The 18371-nt window shown below is 38.4% G+C and overlaps 1 protein-coding gene across 1 annotated transcript in view; it reads left to right on the top strand.

The window, feature by feature from the left end:
- Positions 1–18371, top strand: part of THBS4 (thrombospondin 4) — a 53257-nt gene that overhangs the window by 21100 nt on the left and 13786 nt on the right. The window contains exons 5-13 of the mRNA XM_051991720.1: positions 2190–2272; positions 2766–2817; positions 4158–4342; positions 6099–6236; positions 7424–7492; positions 10607–10759; positions 15982–16086; positions 16696–16803; positions 17016–17175. Coding sequence (XP_051847680.1) covers positions 2190–2272; positions 2766–2817; positions 4158–4342; positions 6099–6236; positions 7424–7492; positions 10607–10759; positions 15982–16086; positions 16696–16803; positions 17016–17175 — 1053 coding nt within the window. The remainder of the gene's footprint in view (positions 1–2189; positions 2273–2765; positions 2818–4157; positions 4343–6098; positions 6237–7423; positions 7493–10606; positions 10760–15981; positions 16087–16695; positions 16804–17015; positions 17176–18371) is intronic.

Below are 18371 nucleotides of genomic sequence, written 5' to 3'. Positions count from 1 at the left end.
AAGCTAGGTCCTTTTTTTGCCTCAATTTTTACTTCATCTTCAATCACTGAATGGGTGTTGCCTCCGACAAACTGAAATCTGGGAAAGACCTTAGTTTAAAAAGGTCAAAGTCTCCCGGATTATTTATACCTTCTGAATCCAATTCTCCCTATGCAACAAGAAAACTGTTCGGTTCTGCACACTTATATTGTATCTAGGATATACTGTGACATATTTAACATGTATAGGACAGCTTGCCATCTGGGGGAGGGGGTGAAGGGAGGGAGGGGAAAAATCGGAACAGAAGTGAGTGCAAGGGACAATGCTGTAAAAAATTACCCTGCCATGGGTTCTGTCAATAAAAAGTTATTTTAAAAAAAAGAAAAGAAAAGAAAAAGAAAATATAGACTAAAAAAAAAACCCTCAAGAAAAAATAAAGTTAAAAAAAAAAGTCAAAGTCTCCATCACCACTTGTCTGGACCTCTTCTCACTTACATTTAATTTACTTGAAAATCAAAACATCCCCCTCCAGATGTCAATGGACCTCTTAGAAAAGGAAGGATAAACAACAACAAATAAGCAACAAAAACAGCCTCCTAATTGGACTCCCTGCCTCAAGGCTTTTACCATCCTTCACGCTTAATTTGCCTCAATCATACATCTGATTATGAAACTGTCCTGTTCAGTGAGTTCCACCAGCTTCCTATTGCCTCGAGTACAAAATATAAACTCTTCTGTTTATCCTTATTGCTCCAAATTAGCTTTATAGGATCATTGGGCATGACTGCTCCTCCTGGATTCTTTAATCGAGTCCAAATGACCTTTGCTCTGTACTTCATACACAATACTCCATCTCCTACCTCTCTACCTTTGCTGTAGGACACCAAGCCAAACTATCTTACAACTAACTTCTTTGCATTTATTCACTTTGTATTTATGCTGCATATGTTTTAAATTGCTGCCAGAAGTAGCTTAGTATCACAGTAAATAGAGTTCTGGGTTTAATGACAAGAAAACCTGAAATCAAACTCTGCCCCTCAGACACTTACTAACTATCTGACTCTATCCATTCATACAAACCTTCAAAACTGTTTCGTTTGTTTGTTTTTGCTGAGGCAATTGGGGTTAAGTGACTTGCCCAGGGTCACACATGTGGGAAGTGTTAAGTGTTTGAGGCCAGATTTGAACTCAGGTCCTCCTGACTTCAGGGTTGGTGTTCTATCCACTCTGCCACCCAGCTGCCCCAAAACTGTTCATTTTTATAATATTTATAGGATTTTTTTATTTATAGGATATTTATTTATAGGATAAATTGCTTTCATTCTGTTCACTTCACTCTGCCAGTTCATACAAATCTTTCCATAGCTATTTATAAACATCTTTTTTTCATATTACTTATGCCATTATAGCATTCAATTATATTCACACACTACAATTTGTTTAGAATGCTCCCTCAGGTAAAGTGACCAAGCACAGGCAAGCCTCCTTCCCAGTCTGTGTATTCCTTCTAATCAAGAATTGAAAGATCCCCAAAGATGTTCCTGTCCAATCACACCTTCACAAATCAAATTACTCCAATCCTTTATTCTACCAAACCACTACATAAACAACCAGTTGTCAAATCTTGCCATTTCCTCCTCCAGACATCTCTTGAATCTGCCCCTTCTCTCCACACACAGCTACCAATTAAATTCAGACCTTTATCACCTCCCATCTAGATTATTAATATGCCTGTAAACCCAATTCTGATCATTGTAATTGCATCTCCAACATCTAATATCATACCTGGTATATAGTAGGTTCATAATAAATGCTTGTTGATTGATGAACTACAGCTTTGCAATAATATCTGGAGATTCGATGAAAGTTCCCTGTGATCTCACAGGGACCCATGTGGTGACTCCATTTTTAAGTGCGATAGTCTAAAATATTGAATTTGCATTGTGAATAGTGGTCGGTTTATTTCTATAATCTGGATAAATTTTGTACAAACTCATTTTTTCTTATCCAGTTACATTGTTATAATTGACATCATCATCCTCTTCATTACAATTACTTAAGTCAGAAAATTGGCGTAGACCCCTTGTATTATAATTTTTGGCCTTTTGCTATTTCCCTGGAGAGCTAGCTGGTCTAGGTCTAGCCTTTGGGGATCAATGAAAAGACCGTTGTTAATCCGGCTTGTTGGTTTTCACTTTGGTATTCCACAGGAGATGTAAATTGGCAAATCTTGGGTCAGATGACACAACTCAACAAGTTACTGGGAGAAGTAAAAGACCTCTTGAGACAACAGGTATAGTATGGATCATTGAACAGGACACATTCCTAATAGTATAAGTGATCATTTATATTTGTCTGGAAGGTAAAGGCACATTATTGCCCACAGGTTAAATGATGTCCCCTTAAAGTTTCATTATTATAAGATTCTAAGCAACCTAGTAGCATATTGAACAAAGAGCTGGACTGGAAGCCAGGAAGGTCTCCCTCAGACATTTACCCACTGTGTGACTTTGTAAAAATCACTTAAGCTCTCTGTGCCTCAGTTTCCTCATCTGTAATATGAAGGAGTTGGACTCAACAGCCTCGAAGGTCTCTTCCATCTTTAAATCTATAACCCTTTGAAATGGTTCTTGACATTGGGCAACAAAGCATCAGACACAGGAAGACAAATCTCACAGGAGACAGCTTAGCCAATGCCAGGATCTTTACTACTGCTCCCCCAAGATCCTTCAATCCCTCAACTGCATGCTACATAATGTTTTCCAATCATCTTTCTATTTCTAAAGGTCAAAGAAACCTCTTTTTTGCGAAACACCATTGCTGAGTGTCAGGCATGTGGTAAGTGCTTTTCTCATAATTGGCTAATTTAATGAGATAACTAAGATGCATCCTAGGAGCCAATTAGTGGAAATGTTTGTTGAATTTGTTGTTGGAGATTGGAGGAGTCTTCATTGATCTGGAGCTCCAGGGCTTGGCACATAATCCAGGAGAAGAGTTAATTGAGAGAAAAACTTTCCTTTGCAAGTAGAATAAAATTCTTCATTATCCAAAAGAATGAGGAGTCAAAGATTTTACTTGAAAAACAGTTTGGATGGGACAGCTAATACCCTAGACAATCCGGGGAAGTAGACATTTCAGAAGTTTTTGTCACATGAAGAGAATTTCCTTATACTGATGAAATCACAAGTCTAAACAAAAAAAAAAAGGACCAAACTTACTTAAATTCTTCAACATATCTATGATCCTACATGGATATTCCCTTCAAATATACAGATAGCAACCCATCTATGGCTTCTCATCTTCTGTGATTCTTCCATTTTTTCTTATAGATGTAGTAAAAGCTTTCACCAGTGATGCACAAGTTTTATCTGTTCTTATTATATGACTAGTTCACCTCCTTTTCCAGTCATATATTTCTTAAGGCAAATGGTATAATAGAAAGATGGGGTCTCAGAATCAGAAATACTTAGACTTAAATTTCACTTTTGACACTGGCTGGATGAGTCTGGACAAGACACTTAAACTCTAAATGTCCCCAGACAACTCTCAGACTGGGGGTCTTTCAATGTTCTTTGGGATAGAAAGTCCACTGGGAAAGCCAGATTTGGTTTTGCATTTCACTAAACATCCGCATAAGGCATATTGCAGCACCTGTGACATCCTGAAGTTCTTTTGCAGATAGTCTGACATCAGGAATAAGGCACAGAGTGTTAATTTGCATTGGTAGAAACATTCTTCTCAGAGTGTCAAACACACAAACAGAGCAGCCAACACAGATTAAAATAAAATAAAATAATGAAATAAACCAAAACGCAATAGAAATAAATAATGTTAATATGTGGTTTTCTGAATCAATATACGGCACACAGGGATACTTATGGTTTAGAGGCCCCCTTTCTATCTGAGTTTGAATTCAATGCCCTACACCAATGAAATCACAGGATCGGTCCCAAATCCCGAATCTTTATGTCACTTCTTGTGCCAAAGTCATCACTGGAAATATGTTGTGCATTACTCATGCATGTTGTACATCTGTCCGTTGCCCCTCAGGTCAGCCACAGTTTGCGTGCTTTGGAGACTGCAATTTTACAAGACTGACAATCATGGTAGCATCATTTGAATGCTGATCGGTTGGGTCACAGAACAGCTCTGGAGGTTCTTTATCTTGTATTTTTCAGGCCCCCTCAGCCTCCACTCTCCAACTCCGAACACCATTCCAACTCCAGCAACCCTGCTTCACAGATGCGACTCCAACCCCTGTTTCCGAGGAGTCAGATGCACGGACACCAGAGATGGATTTCAATGTGGTCCCTGCCCAGAGGGATACACAGGAAATGGGGTTACCTGCTCTGATATTGATGAGGTAAAGAATAGACTCATAGAATATAGAAAAGCAATTCCTTTACTACCATCCTATTATCTCTCTCAAACACAACACAATAGTGGGATAGTTTTACTGAATGACAGCTATGGCCTCCACAGGTCCTCAGAAGGAGAATATTAAAGAGTACTTTGCCCAGGCTAGTCACTCTTCCTAACCTTTAACATGTTCCAATGAAAGCACCTGGTCCTCTACAGAGTGCTGGAATTGAAAGTTAATATTAGCTTGCCAGATGATTCAAATTCTGCCTCAGATATTTGCTAGCTTTGTGACCCTGGCCAAGTATCATAGCCTCAGTCTACCTTACTTTCCTCATCTACGAAACAGGGATAATAATAGTACCTACTTCCCAGAGTTATTATAAAGATCAAATAAGAAAATATATGTGAAGCACTTTGCAAATCTTAAAGTGATAGTTGTCATTATTATTCGAAGCTTGCAGAGAGACCATGAGGGCAACTGAAGTTTCAGGATAGCCAATCTCACTGGGCTGAGTAATAGAAAGTCTGAAATAAAAAATATTTCTTCTTTTCCACCTCCAAAAATTGAGGTGTTAAGATAATATCTAATAATCCTTCATTTTAATAAACATCTACACATAATTTTATAGATTTTTTTTACATTAATTGAAGAAGTAATAAAAAGGAGCCTAAAAAGACCTTCTGGTCTTGTGTGCCCAATCAGAGGGAAGAGTCAGGTCTGACTTTGGAACTTTTTATCTCCATTCTATCTCCATTATGTCTTTTCATCTTTATACTTTTAAAATCAGAGGAGTTGGCTGGTTTTCTCGCCTGGTGGCAAGTTTGAGAACAACTGTTTAGCCCATCTTGACCATCACCAACCCGGACATATTTCTTAACTCAAGAGCAGTTACTTTGAAATTATTTCTTGTCCACCCCCTCTATAGAGTTGTCAAAGGATAGTGTTTTTTTCAATCTTAAAGCATTGTATAAATGGGAGTTGTTATCATAATTATCATAATGCCACAGGCACAGTTTGTGTGAAGAAATGGGATTCAGCAGAGTTGATGTTAAATAGACCCCTAAAGCTAGGACATCATCCACCACTTGCCTAACACCTCCACCCTCCAATCTTTCAGGGTTCCATGCAAGACCATCCTTTCAGTAATGTCTTTCCTGATCCCTCTCCCAACTGAGGTGATTCCTTGTTCACATTTCTCTTCTGTACCTGTTTGTGGTTTTTAATAGTTATTTCCTTTTCTCTACTAGACTGGCAGGTCTTTGAGAGCAAAAACAATAGCTTTAATTGTGTTTCTCCCCTAGCAACAAACCAAAGACCTTTTGGTCTTTAGATAGCCTGACAACCTGTTTAACAAAGGTTTATTGAATGAATCATAAATTAACTCATTTCTATCCTTTCCCTGCATGCTTTCCTTCCTTCTTTCCTTCTCTCTTCCTTCCTCCCTCCCTCCCTCCCTTCCTTTCTTCCTTCCTTCCTTCTCTTTTCCTTCCTTCCTCCCTTCCTTCCTTCCTTCTTTCTTTCTTCTTTCCTTCCTTCCTTCCTTCTTTCCTTCTCCCTTCCTTCCTTTCTTCCCTCCTTCTTTTGATAAACATTTATTACTCATTGCAAGGCATAGTCCTTAGGTATTGAAGTAGTGATAAGGATAACAAAGATACATTGTTTATTTGGATAGAGTTCCAGATTTCAAAGTTCCAATTCCAATTTCAATGGCAGCACCCCATTTAACTAAATATTTTGAATTTTTCTCTCTTACTAGTGTACCTTCAACCCCTGCTTCCGTGGAGTACGCTGCTTGAATCTGAGTCCAGGTTTCAGATGTGATTCTTGCCCAGTTGGTTTCACAGGACCAATGGTGCAAGGGGTAGGGGTTACCTTTGCCAAGACACATAAGCAGGTGAGCTATGACTCCAAGGATGGGCATCTTCCCTTTTGTATTTTCCCCTTCTCACATGGTAAAAAATAGGAAGGAATCTAGCTCTTTCACGTCTCTTTCAGAAAATATTAATTTGGCCTGTTGGGTGATTATCACATGTTGAAGATAAATAATGCACACCAAGGCACATCTGTATTATTTTTTTCCCTCCTCTCTGATTCATGGATTTCTGGGAGGGAAGGTGGAAGGGAGGGAGGAAGCAGCTGTTCAGTGATGGCAACCTGGTGATACTGAGTTTGAGGAATGACTGGAGTCTCACTGGGTTTACACCAGTAGAACATTTTGATATTCAGATCCATCCCTTGGATGGGCATCAAAGGGTAAAAGAACAGAAGCAACAGAAGAACTTTAAAAGAGAAGATAAACTTGTATTTATGCACTGTTTACTGCAGCTAGAGAGGATGTAAAAGAATAGTCACATCCTCTTCAATAGCATTTTCTGCAGTAAAATACTAGAGCATTCTATGACACTCTCCACTTGTTTCCAAATATACTAGAATATCCAGGTCATTATTAAACTGACTGACTGTGAAACTTTGGGAGGGATGTTTTCAGCATTTTTTAGATGGTTGATCTTCTTCGGATAGGTTTTTACTACCTTGGGGAAATCATTAAGTATGAAGCAGAGCAGGAAGCATCATTATTTCTTAGTTATCCCATCCTTCATTTCCAGTGGGAGCCATTTGTTAGACCAGAGAAGAGAAGGGAGTATTGGGAAAGAGAGCAGAGAGAGACAGAAGGTAATAAGGCTGAATTACAGTCATCAGATGGATGAGTGAGTGATGGTGAGAAGCTTTTCTTTGCCTCCACTGAGGACAAAACAAAATAAAATGGGCTTAAATTGCCATAGGAAGTATCTGAGTATAGCCTTCAGAAAGAACTTCCTGCTTATAGAGGTTGCAGGACAGGGGATGGAATTACCAAAGGAGGTTAGAGAGTCTTCTCTGACTATTTTAAACCAAGGACATCTGTCCATTGAAAATTAGCAGTCTCATCCTGCTAAAAGGTGGGGGTGGTCCAGATGGCCTTCCTATCCATTATTCTGTATTACTTCGTGTCACACAAAGCTATTGAGACCACTAAGAATGGTTTGTGTGGGTTTCTTTTATGTTTCTAAACTAGATTTTTCTTTTATGCTTCTATACTAGATCTGCTCTGATATTGATGAGTGTAGAAATGGAGCCTGTGTCCCCAATTCTATTTGTATTAACACTGTGGTAAGTATTTTCTGTGACTGTTTTTAAAGCACAATAATTTTGGTGGGAGAGGGAAGGAAAAAAATGGAAAACAAGAGAAATTTACATGACAACTTTACTATATATTTCAAAGGAATCGCAAGTTGTACATAATTAATTTACAATTTTAGGTACAATTATCTTTTTTTATTATACTATTATGGAAATGCTTGTTTTAATCCATAATTTTTAAAGCACAGTAATTTGCCAAAATGATTTTGTGTGTGTGTGTGTGTGTGTGTGTGTGTGTATAAGCTGTAACCACAAAACTCAAATATAACACATGGATGTAATAATATATGTGACTGATCAAGTAAGAAGTAAAGTTTATACAGAGAATTAACAAGCCACCCACGTCCTCTTGCTTCCACTTAAGTTTCATCAATGTGCTTTTAAATACAAGCATATGATGGAATTATCTCTAAGATACTTATTCTGCAAAGATGGCAATATTTAAAAGGCATGTCCTGTTTGGAATGTACACAGCACAGTGCTTTTGAGGGGCCCAGACGAGAATGTGTCCCCACAGCTGTATCTCTAACTCCTCTGGGAGACTCTTCAGAATCCCTGCCTATACTTGGCACGCCGGGGTACTTTCTGAAATGCATCTAGTGGCGATGATTTAATCATTTCAGTCCTTACCAACACAGTTCTGGAAATTCCTGTCAGCTATTTCTAAGCAAGAAATGGATGGGAATAAGGTCAACAAGCCAGACAGCGGGCTAGGGATGGAGGAGCCATTGTCTGAACCATGTGGTCCCCAGGCGAGCTCTCCCTTCCGCAGCTTCCTTGCATGTGAAGTCAGCCTAAGGATACACGGTTTTGTGGAAAAGCAATAAAAATAAATGGGAAACAGTTGGCAAAAATGGAGAGTTAATGGGAGCACTATAGCCCACGGGACCTACCTCCATCTTGACATGTTGTTTATAAGGAGATGAAATAAAGTGACTGTGAATTAAGAGTTTTCTTTCCTATCTTGCCCTTATCACTTGTTCACTACATTGTCAGGAAGATGGGAAGTAGTACAGGGATACAGTGGGAAGAGTTGGAGTCACCAGAGGCCTGAGTTCAAATCCTGCCTCAGACATTTACTAGCTATGTGACTATGGATAAGTCACTCTCTGTACGTCAGGTTCCCCATCTTTATTGTATGATAGAGATAATTCTTATTTTATGGGATTATTTTGAAAATCAGTATAGAAAGCATTTTGTGAATTTTAAGATTTTTTTTTATCACATTCAGCCTTTCTCATTTCATTTTAACTAAAAGCCCACAGAATCTCTCCTCAGAGATGCAGATGTTTCTTTTAATGCCTGGACGTGTCTGGTAGACAAAGAAATACTATTTTTTATCGTGTCCCTGGAGGGAAGCCTACTAACTCCATTGAAAATCTCAGCCCCTTCGAAGAGTTCAGGTCTGCTATTTCTCAATTGAGGAAACTATGACCGCAAGAGACAAGTGATTTGTTTAGTCTCACAGGAAATAAATAGCAGAGTTGAGGTTTGGGCACCAAATTCCACATCCAGTGTTCTTTCCACAGAGACCACAGAATTGTTTATTTTCCTTATTCTCTACCCACTGTGAGATAAAAAGGAAAGTAGATGGAGCAAAGAGCCACACAAATAGCTTCAGACAATCCCCTATCATTCTTCTCTCTCCCATCTCCCACAGCAATTTTTCTGACCTGTGACACCTTACAAATGGATGGTATTTTCACAGATATTGTCTTAGGAGACAGACTGCTGGTCTGAGGCGCCTGCATGAAACAGCAAGGATGGAGCGTCATCTCAATAGAGCAGCAATTGACTTAATCCTCCTATTATGAAAATCAAATGAAAATATATTTAAAACAACTTTTAAATCTATATAAATGATAGCCATTATTATTATGAAACATACAAAACACTGCTAGTAATGATGATAATAATACCCTTGTTAAGGGAATTGTTTTCATTTTAAAAACTAAGGTTTCAAAGACAACTAAGTGGTACAGTCCAGCTTTGGAATCAGAAGGGTCTGAATTCAAATTTGACCTCAGACATTTATTAACTATGTATGTGACTTTGGACAAATCACTTAACCCCAGTTGTCTCCCCAAAAAGAAAGTAAGGATCCAAGGTGAGATCCTGGCCAATGTAGGCTTCTTTTTAGAAAGTAAAGAGCAGAAAGTGTTTTATTCATTTTTCTACCTATTCCCAGGACATGGCACAATGCTTGGTACATAATAGGTATGTACTGTATGTCAAAGAGATCAAAGCAAACGTAAATAAACCTATGTGTACAAAAATATTTCTCGTAGCTCTTTTTGAGGTAGCTAAGTATTGGAAATTGAAGGGATACTCATCATTTGGGAAACGGCTAGATAAGTTGTGGTTTATAGTTTTAGTGGAATATTATTTGATAGTAGTTCAGTGGATAGAATACTGTGTCTGGAACACAGTGTGAGTTCAAATGTGACTTCAGATACTTAATACCTCTGTGACTCTGGACAAGTCATTTAAGCTCTGTTTGCTCTAATCTATTGGAGAAAGAACTTACACAACCACTCCATTGTGTTTACCAAGACAATCCCCATAGTGGGATCAGGGACCCCACTGAACCAATAAATAACAACAATGACATGAAGGGGATAGTTTCAGAAAAACGTATGAAGACCTATATGAAATGAGATAGAATGAAGTGAGCAGAACCACATGGCCTTTGTACATAGTCACAACAATATTTTAATGATGATCAATTATCAAAGATTTGGCTACTCTGATCAAATTAATTCCAAAGGACTCATGATGAAACATATTATCCACATCTAAAAAGCAAACTGGTGAATTCCATGTAAATAGAAATATAATTAAAATTTTTTTCTTAATGATTTTGCTACATGGTTATTATTGACATTTTTTTCCATATTATTTCACATGTATAACTGATATATTTCTTGTTTTGTCTTTGGGTGTCAGAGGAACTGGAAAGAATTTTGGAACTCAAAATGTTAAGAATGTCCAAAATAAATTTTATTATTTAAAAGTTTAAAAAAAAAGCATAATAGGTACCTAATAAATATTGATTAACTGATCGTGTGATTGGTTTCCTTACAGGGATCTTATCAGTGTGGCCCATGTAAGTCCGGTTTCACTGGAGATCAGATCAGAGGATGCAAAACTGAACAAAACTGCAGAAACCCAGAACTTAATCCGTGCAGTGTGAATGCCCAGTGTATTGAGGAAAGGCAAGGAGGTGTGACCTGCGTGGTGAGTTATCACTTTGCTTTTCAACTTTTGAGATCGTTATTTTACCCAGCTCCTTCTGAGTTCAAGTACTCAAGAACAAAACATTAATCAAAGTGTGTGAAATGTGAAATCACAATCATTATGACAAATAAATGATAGCTCTTAAAACCAAGTCTTTAAGAAATTACCCCATTTGAGAAAGCCAGTTGACTAAAATATCAGCTGAGATAAATTATGGAAAAGGGTGAATAAATCAGTAAAAATAAAAAATGTCTCCGTTGTCCTCAAATTTCAGACCTTCAGCTTCTCATAGATGTAAGTAGATCTGCCTAAAACTCCTCTGTGGACAATCAGGCTTGCAACTAATTCATCAAAATGCATTTCTAAGCCCCTTCCATGTATTGGGTCCTAGGGATATAAATTCAGCAATGTAACAACCCCTGCTCTCAAAGAGCTCACATTCTAATGAGGGAAGCATATGAGACTATAAAAAGTAAATGAAAGGCAATTCTGGGAGAATGGCAGCAATCGCTGAGGTGGGGGTGGCAAGTCAGGGAAGGTACCCCAGAAGGATGCATCTAAGCCAAACCTCGATTATAAGAGGCAGGGGTGAGGAGTTCTATTTCCCAGGCGCGAGAGACAGAGTGCATGGAAAGGAAAGGAAAGGAAAAGAAAGGAAAGGAAAGGGGAAAGAAGGGAACGGAGCGGAGGGGAGGAAATGGAAGGGGAGGGGAGGGGAGGAGAAGGGAGGGGAGAGGAGAGGAAAAAGGAGGGAGGGGAGGAGAGAGGAGGAGAGGGAGGAAAGGAAAGGAAAGGAAAGGGGAGGGAGGAAAGGAAAGGAAAGGAAAGGAAAAGGAAAGGAAAGGAAAAGGAAAAGGAAAAGGAAAAGGAAAAGGAAAAGGAGAACAAAAAAGAGAACAAAAGGAGGCTACCCAGCAGGCTGTTGCAAGCATCCAGGTGAGAAGTACTGCGAGCCTGAGCAGTCACCATCGTGAATGAGTGGAGTTAGGAGAAAGTTGTCATATATCATATGACATATATGTCATAATTATAAATTAACTTGGCAACTGATTGGCAGGAAGAAATTGGAGAAACCTTATGTGGTCAAGGACCCGATTCACTTGAAGGGAAAGTCAATCCTTTTTTGTATTGGTCCCTCAGAGCAGGTCTGCCATTATATAAAACCTATCAGGACAACTAAGCTAGAGTCAGGAAGACCTGACTTCAAATTCTGCCTGAGTCCTAGCTGTGTGATCCTAGGCAAGTCACTTAAGCCCTATCTACTGCATTTTCCTTATCTGTCAAATGAGGATTACCCATCTTCCCAGTTATTGTGAGGATCAAATGAGATGCTGTTTATAAATTGCTTAGGAGGATGCCTGGTACAACAAGCACACACACACAGACACACACTGAGAGTCTTCTAACATTCCCTGAGTGACTCCCAGTATCAAGGGAGAAGACTTTTTGTTCATCCATTAATTTTTTTTAAAACCATCTACTAATGCATGATTAATATGGAAATGTGTTTAAAATGATTACACCTGTATAACTTCTATCAGATTGCTTGCTGTCTTGGAGAGGAGGGACGTAAGAGAATGAGGGAGAAAAAATTAGAACTTAAAAATCTTACAATAATGAAAGTTGAAATGTATTTTACAGGTAATTGGAAAAATAAAATACTAATGAGAAAAAAAAGAAATTATATCTATTTATATACATAGATTTATATCTGTACATCTATCTGTATCTATATAAATATAGATCAATATCTCCATATATAGATACATATCTACGGCTATAGATAGATATAGATATAAATCTGATAAGGGCCTCGAAGTGCTAAATAGGAGGACTCTGGCTGTAATGAGTAGGACTTGCCTTGGACCAGAGTGTTATTTGCAGGATCACAGTACCACCTTCTGGCTAACCCTTGGAAATGCACCCTCCCCAGCATCCTTGAAATAGCTGGACTCCTATTCCAGGGCCATTTGGCGTATAGATTATGGATTTAGAGCTGACAGGAATCCTTAGAGGTCATCTGGTCTAATCCTCTCACTTTACAGCCAAAGAACTGAGCTTCGTTACAGGCAAAGTGATGTCACTCAAATCACAAGTGGTACAGTCAGGATTTGAACCTATCTTATGACTACAAATCAAGTATATTTTCTGCTGTCTCATGCCTTAGAAACATCCCCTTTCCCCCTCACCACTTCCCCCATACTCCTCCTACATGACTTCTAGCTGAAAAGTCTCCTGGATTGACAGTATTCCAAACTGACAAAGCCTACCCAGCAGAAGGGAAAAGACTGAAAATAACCCAGGCAGTGACAGGGTGGGCTCATGTAGGCAGACTCCTTGCTCAGAGTTCCCCAGATCCCTGGCTTCCGAGACGTCCGGGTCTCTCAGCACTAAAGCAGCATCCTTCTTAAATGGCTCACCTTCCAGCATCCTCGTCCTCCCTGACATACTCTTCCCGAGAGATGATGGCAGTGATTTTCACCAGAATGGTGAGCAAAGGCAGCTCATCTTGAGGTCTTATGAAAAGCACCATGGCACTGGGGGAGTCAGTGCATTAGGAGAAAAAAATCCCTAATTCTCTGTGCTGCCTTCTCTCTGAAAAAGAATGGCCCGATAGGCAGCCTGCCTCTCTAGCTAAATCATTTTCCCTTGCCCTACTTGAGGAGGCACTGGGATGGTGGGTGGTGGGACTTTTAATGTGTTTTTGAATTTGTAATGAGAGGCAGCAGCAGATGGTAAAAGATTAATAAGCTTCATGTGACTACTAAAATAATTTAATCTGCCAAAAAATGGCTCATTAAAAATGTATTTGTTCCTAGAGGGCTCTTTCTTCATTAAAGCAAATCAGCAACCGTACAGCACCATTGAGAGTTCGGGGCCCTCTCTGGGGAATATTCCAAGCTGGAACTAAGTACAGATAAGGGGAAAGGGGAGCAGTGTCACTCTTAGAATCCAATACCTTAAAATCCCCTAGTTTCAAACAGCCATCTCTGAGGACTGAGAAGGAACAGTTCCCCCAGCAAGTAGAGGCTTTGGTCTCAAATCGACTTCTCTGGATTTGAATAAGAACCATAAAAATGAATACCAAACGCTAATTGTTTCCTTTCATTTCCATTTCACTGGGCTCTATTTTTTCTCTGACCTACAAATCTCTTCTTTGACCCCTCTCTTTTAACACTTCTTTTTTTCTTCTCTTAACTTTACTATTTTCTTTCTACTTTCCCTTTTCTCCTGTCTCCTCCCTTGCCTTCCATCTTATACTCTCACACTTCTCCATAGATTGATTTATCCCAGAGACCTCCTTCCAAATCCTAGCTAGACCCCTTGACTCTCCAGAACTTGGCTGTCGAAGCCGATATTTTCTCTCTTCCTTTGACTGTTATTTTTTGTCTGTGCTAGTTAGAATGTTAGGAAACTAGGGGAGGAAATCCCTGAACAGGCAGATAGATACCCAGAAGAGGCAATACCATTACACTAACTCTGTGATTCCATAGTTAGTTCAAGGAAGCAAGTGAATTCAGAGTAAAACTCTTTCCAGGTTCCTTGATTTTTTTTACTCCCTTGTCCCATACTGGTCCAAACAAACTGACCATCTCTCTGTTCCTCACACAAATATTCCACTTTTTATCTCCCACCTTTGCACTGGACTCCCCCATGCCTAAAATGTTCTCCCTCCTTACCCCTTAGAATCCTTCTCCTCAAGATGCATCTCAAGCATTTTCTTGTGGATGTCTTTCAGACCTCACCCTTACCCCAAGTGCTATCATACTCCCTCCCAGAATATTTTGTACATTTATATTTATTAATTTAATTTTCATTTGATTTCTTTTTCCCTAGCTATAGCCAAAACAATTTTTTCATTTGTTTTTAAATGTTTTGAATTCTATGTTCTCTCACATATCCCTAGCCACAATTAAGAAACCACATGTGAAGTTATGCAAAACATTTCCACAAAAGTTTAAGATTAATTTAATTTTTTCTCTGTGAATATATGTATATATATGCATATATCCACATATATATACATATACATATTTGAGCACATAGGTATATATATTATTACATATAATTAGTGTTGTTGTTGAGTAGTTTTCCAACTCTTCATGATCCCATATGGGGTTTTCTTGGCAAAGATAATGGAGCTATTTCCTTCACCAGCTCATTTTACAGATAAGAAAACTGAGGCTGTGGCTTTCACAGGATTACAGAGTTGCTAAGTGTCTGAGGCCAGATTTGAACTCGGGAAGATGGAGTTCTCCTGATTCATGACTAGCATTCTTTCCACCAACCCTATATACATATATATTTTAGTTTCTTTCTTTATAGAACTTAAGGTTCTTGGGAAGATTGTTTCATTCTTTGTGCCTGTATCCTCAGCACATAGCCCAGTAGCAAGAATATAGTAGGTGCCTAATAAATGCTTATTGTAATGTGGTGATTCAAGGCAATTCCAAAAGATTTGGTATGGAAAATGCCATTTACATCCAGAAAGAGCACTATGAAGACTGAATATGGATTGAAGCATAGTATTTTCACTTTTTGTTTGTTTTTTTTTTCTTTCTTATAGTTTTTTTTCCTTTTTGGTCTGATTTTTCTTACACAATATGGCAAATATGGAAATATGTTTAAAAGAAATGCACAGGGGGCAGTTAGGTGGTACAGTGAGTTTAAATCTGGCCTCAGACACTTAACACTTCCTAGCTGTGTGAACCTGAGCAAGTCACTTAACCCCAATTGCCTCAGCAAAAAAAAATTGCACATATTTAACCTATATCAGATTACTTGCTGTCTTGGGGAGGAGGAAGTAAGGGAAAGAGGAAGAAAAAATTCAGAATACAAAGTCTAAAAAAACCAAATGTTGAAAACTATTTTTACATGTATTTGGAAAAGAAAATAATGTTTAAAAAAAATGTAAATGCTTGTTGCTCGTTTGCTTGATACTAAATGCAAGAAACTGATCAGTGCTCAGGCTTCAGAAGGTTTTTCCTCTGGTAAAAGTCAATGCAGATGATTGTTCCATTCTAAGGAGTCACTGACTTAAGGCCCAGAGGAGGGCTGTTAGAAGAGCAGTCAGGAACCGAGTGAGAAGCCCACACAGTAAAGCTGTTCGGATTCCTCGTGTTTTGGGGTTGGGTTAACCAGAAGCTGAAGTGTTTGCCAACTGGCACCCAGCACCAGTGCCTGACTCAGCCTTCCATCCCTAATGGAGTTTCTCTTCACAGTGTGGTGTTGGTTGGGCTGGTGATGGATTTATCTGTGGAAAGGACATTGACATTGATAGTTACCCTGATGAGGAACTGCCGTGCTCTGGAAGACATTGCAAAAAGGTAAGAAAGATGAGAGGGAAAAATACCTGTGGCTTTCACACAGCCAAAAACATGTTTTGGGTAGGAAGGATCTTAACAGAGCCTTCCTGTCCCTTATACTCCCCCAGATAAATCCATCTCGAATGAAGCAAGTGTGCTATTAACAACAAGATTCCATAGAAATTATGTCTGTCCTTCAGACTGATGTCAAACAGAGCTAATGCAATTTGCCTCAAGGCGCTGATACATGTGAACTCCTATAGCAAGCAGAAAGTATTAAACAGCACATAATTAGAAATATTTTTTAACTGGGCCTGTTATTTTTATCAGCATAGGGATATCATAAGGCACTTTACAATCTAAAGCAAGCTCCTTTGCAATGACGTCCTACCCTGATTACTTTCTTTAAGGTGACTTTCTCAGCAATGGGGTCTAGATTTCCTAAAGTCTCTCCACATATGGGATCTTCGATCCTGAGGTCCAAGTCTTGTGGCTCTCCCTCTTCCTTGTGGGCTACATTTCTTTAAAAGTTAGTTTTCAATGCCTCAGATGTGATTTGCCCCAAATACTAGAACCACTGACCATTTTTTTTATCTATGGTATAATTTTAGACCATGTTTCTCTATTTAGGATAATTGTAAATACGTACCAAACTCTGGTCAAGAAGATGCAGATAGAGATGGCATTGGAGATGCTTGTGATGAGGATGCTGATGGTGATGGAATCAACAATGAACAGGTGAGAGTTTTCTTCCAGGGGAATGCATGTTTGCAAGTGCCCAATAGCGATGGAGAGAAATTGCAGTTTTATAGCAGTATTTTGGAGGGTTCATACATAGAACTGCAACTCGAGTTAAAGTGTTCATGATATAAAAATACCTTTTGTGAGATTCAGAAAGTCCCAATACATATAACAAAGCCAAGAAAATTTGCAATTGATTTTTTTTTTAGGATAACTGTGTCCTGACTCACAATGTTGACCAGAGAAACAGCGACCAAGATATCTTTGGAGATGCTTGTGATAACTGTCGAACTGTCTTAAATAATGACCAGAAAGACACTGATGGGGATGGAAAAGGAGATGCCTGTGATGATGACATGGATGGAGATGGTTAATTATTCTTATCTGTTCCTTGATTTTACCTTATACATATTATTGCTCTTAAAGCCTCTACTGGCAGTTAGGTGGAACAGCAGATAGAACTCTGGTCCTGAGGACAGAAAATCCTGAGTTCACATACAACCTCAGACATTTACTAGCTATGTAACACTAAATAAATCTCTTACCCTCCAGCTCAGTTTCTTCATCTGTAAAAATGAGGGTAATAACAGTACCTATCTTTCAGGATTGTTGTGAGGATAAAATGAGATAATATTTGCAAAGCAATTTATAAACCTTTAAGCACTTTGTAAATGCGAGCAATTATTATTATGCCCCAATAGGATCATATATCAGTCAATAACAACAATCATTTATTAAGAGCCTACTATCTGCTAGCTCTTACAAAAATAAAGACACAAATAAAATAAGCCCAACTTTCAAGGAGCTTACAAATCTTACAATATATATATATATATATATATATATATATATATATATATATATATATATATATGCATCTACAAAATAGAGACAAAGTGTTGTTATTGGTGCTGGGAGAGTGATGGTTAGTTATGTCCAACTCTTCATGAACCCTTTTAGGGTCTATGACAAGCGTATAGGTTGTTGTTCATTTATTTCCAAGTCTTCATGACTCTATTCGGGGTTTTCTTGACAAAGACACTGGAATGGTTTTCTATTTCCTTTTCCAGCTCATTTTCAGATGAGTAAATTGAGGTAAACAGGGTTAAGTGATTTTCCCAGGATTATACAATTAGTAAGTGTCTGAAGCCAGATTTGAATTCAAGATGTGTCTTCCTAACTCCATACCTAAAACTATATTCACTGCACCACCTAACTGTCCAGAGACAAAGTAGATACAAAATAATTTGTTGGTGGGAGGGAAGATGCTAAGAGCTGGTAAGATCAGGAAATTTTTCATGTAGAAAGTAGCCCTTTGACATCCAATAATCCTATCACTTTATTATGCTTTTAAAGAAGGAAACTTCATATTATATCCTTCTATTTAACACCCTTCATTGTATTTATTCCTTGAGATACTGTTAGAAATGTTCCAAGCATTTGTCAACAGATGGTATTGACCTTCTTAACTGATGTATAAAATAAATGGGGTAGGTATTTATCTCAAGCAGCTAAAGAAAAAGGCTTAACATCAAGTCCCTTGGGCAAAAATGGGGTCATAATGT

Source organism: Antechinus flavipes, chromosome 1 (assembly GCF_016432865.1).
Source record: "Antechinus flavipes isolate AdamAnt ecotype Samford, QLD, Australia chromosome 1, AdamAnt_v2, whole genome shotgun sequence".
Lineage (NCBI taxonomy): Eukaryota > Metazoa > Chordata > Mammalia > Dasyuromorphia > Dasyuridae > Antechinus > Antechinus flavipes.
This window is presented reverse-complemented; position numbering and strand designations above follow the sequence as displayed.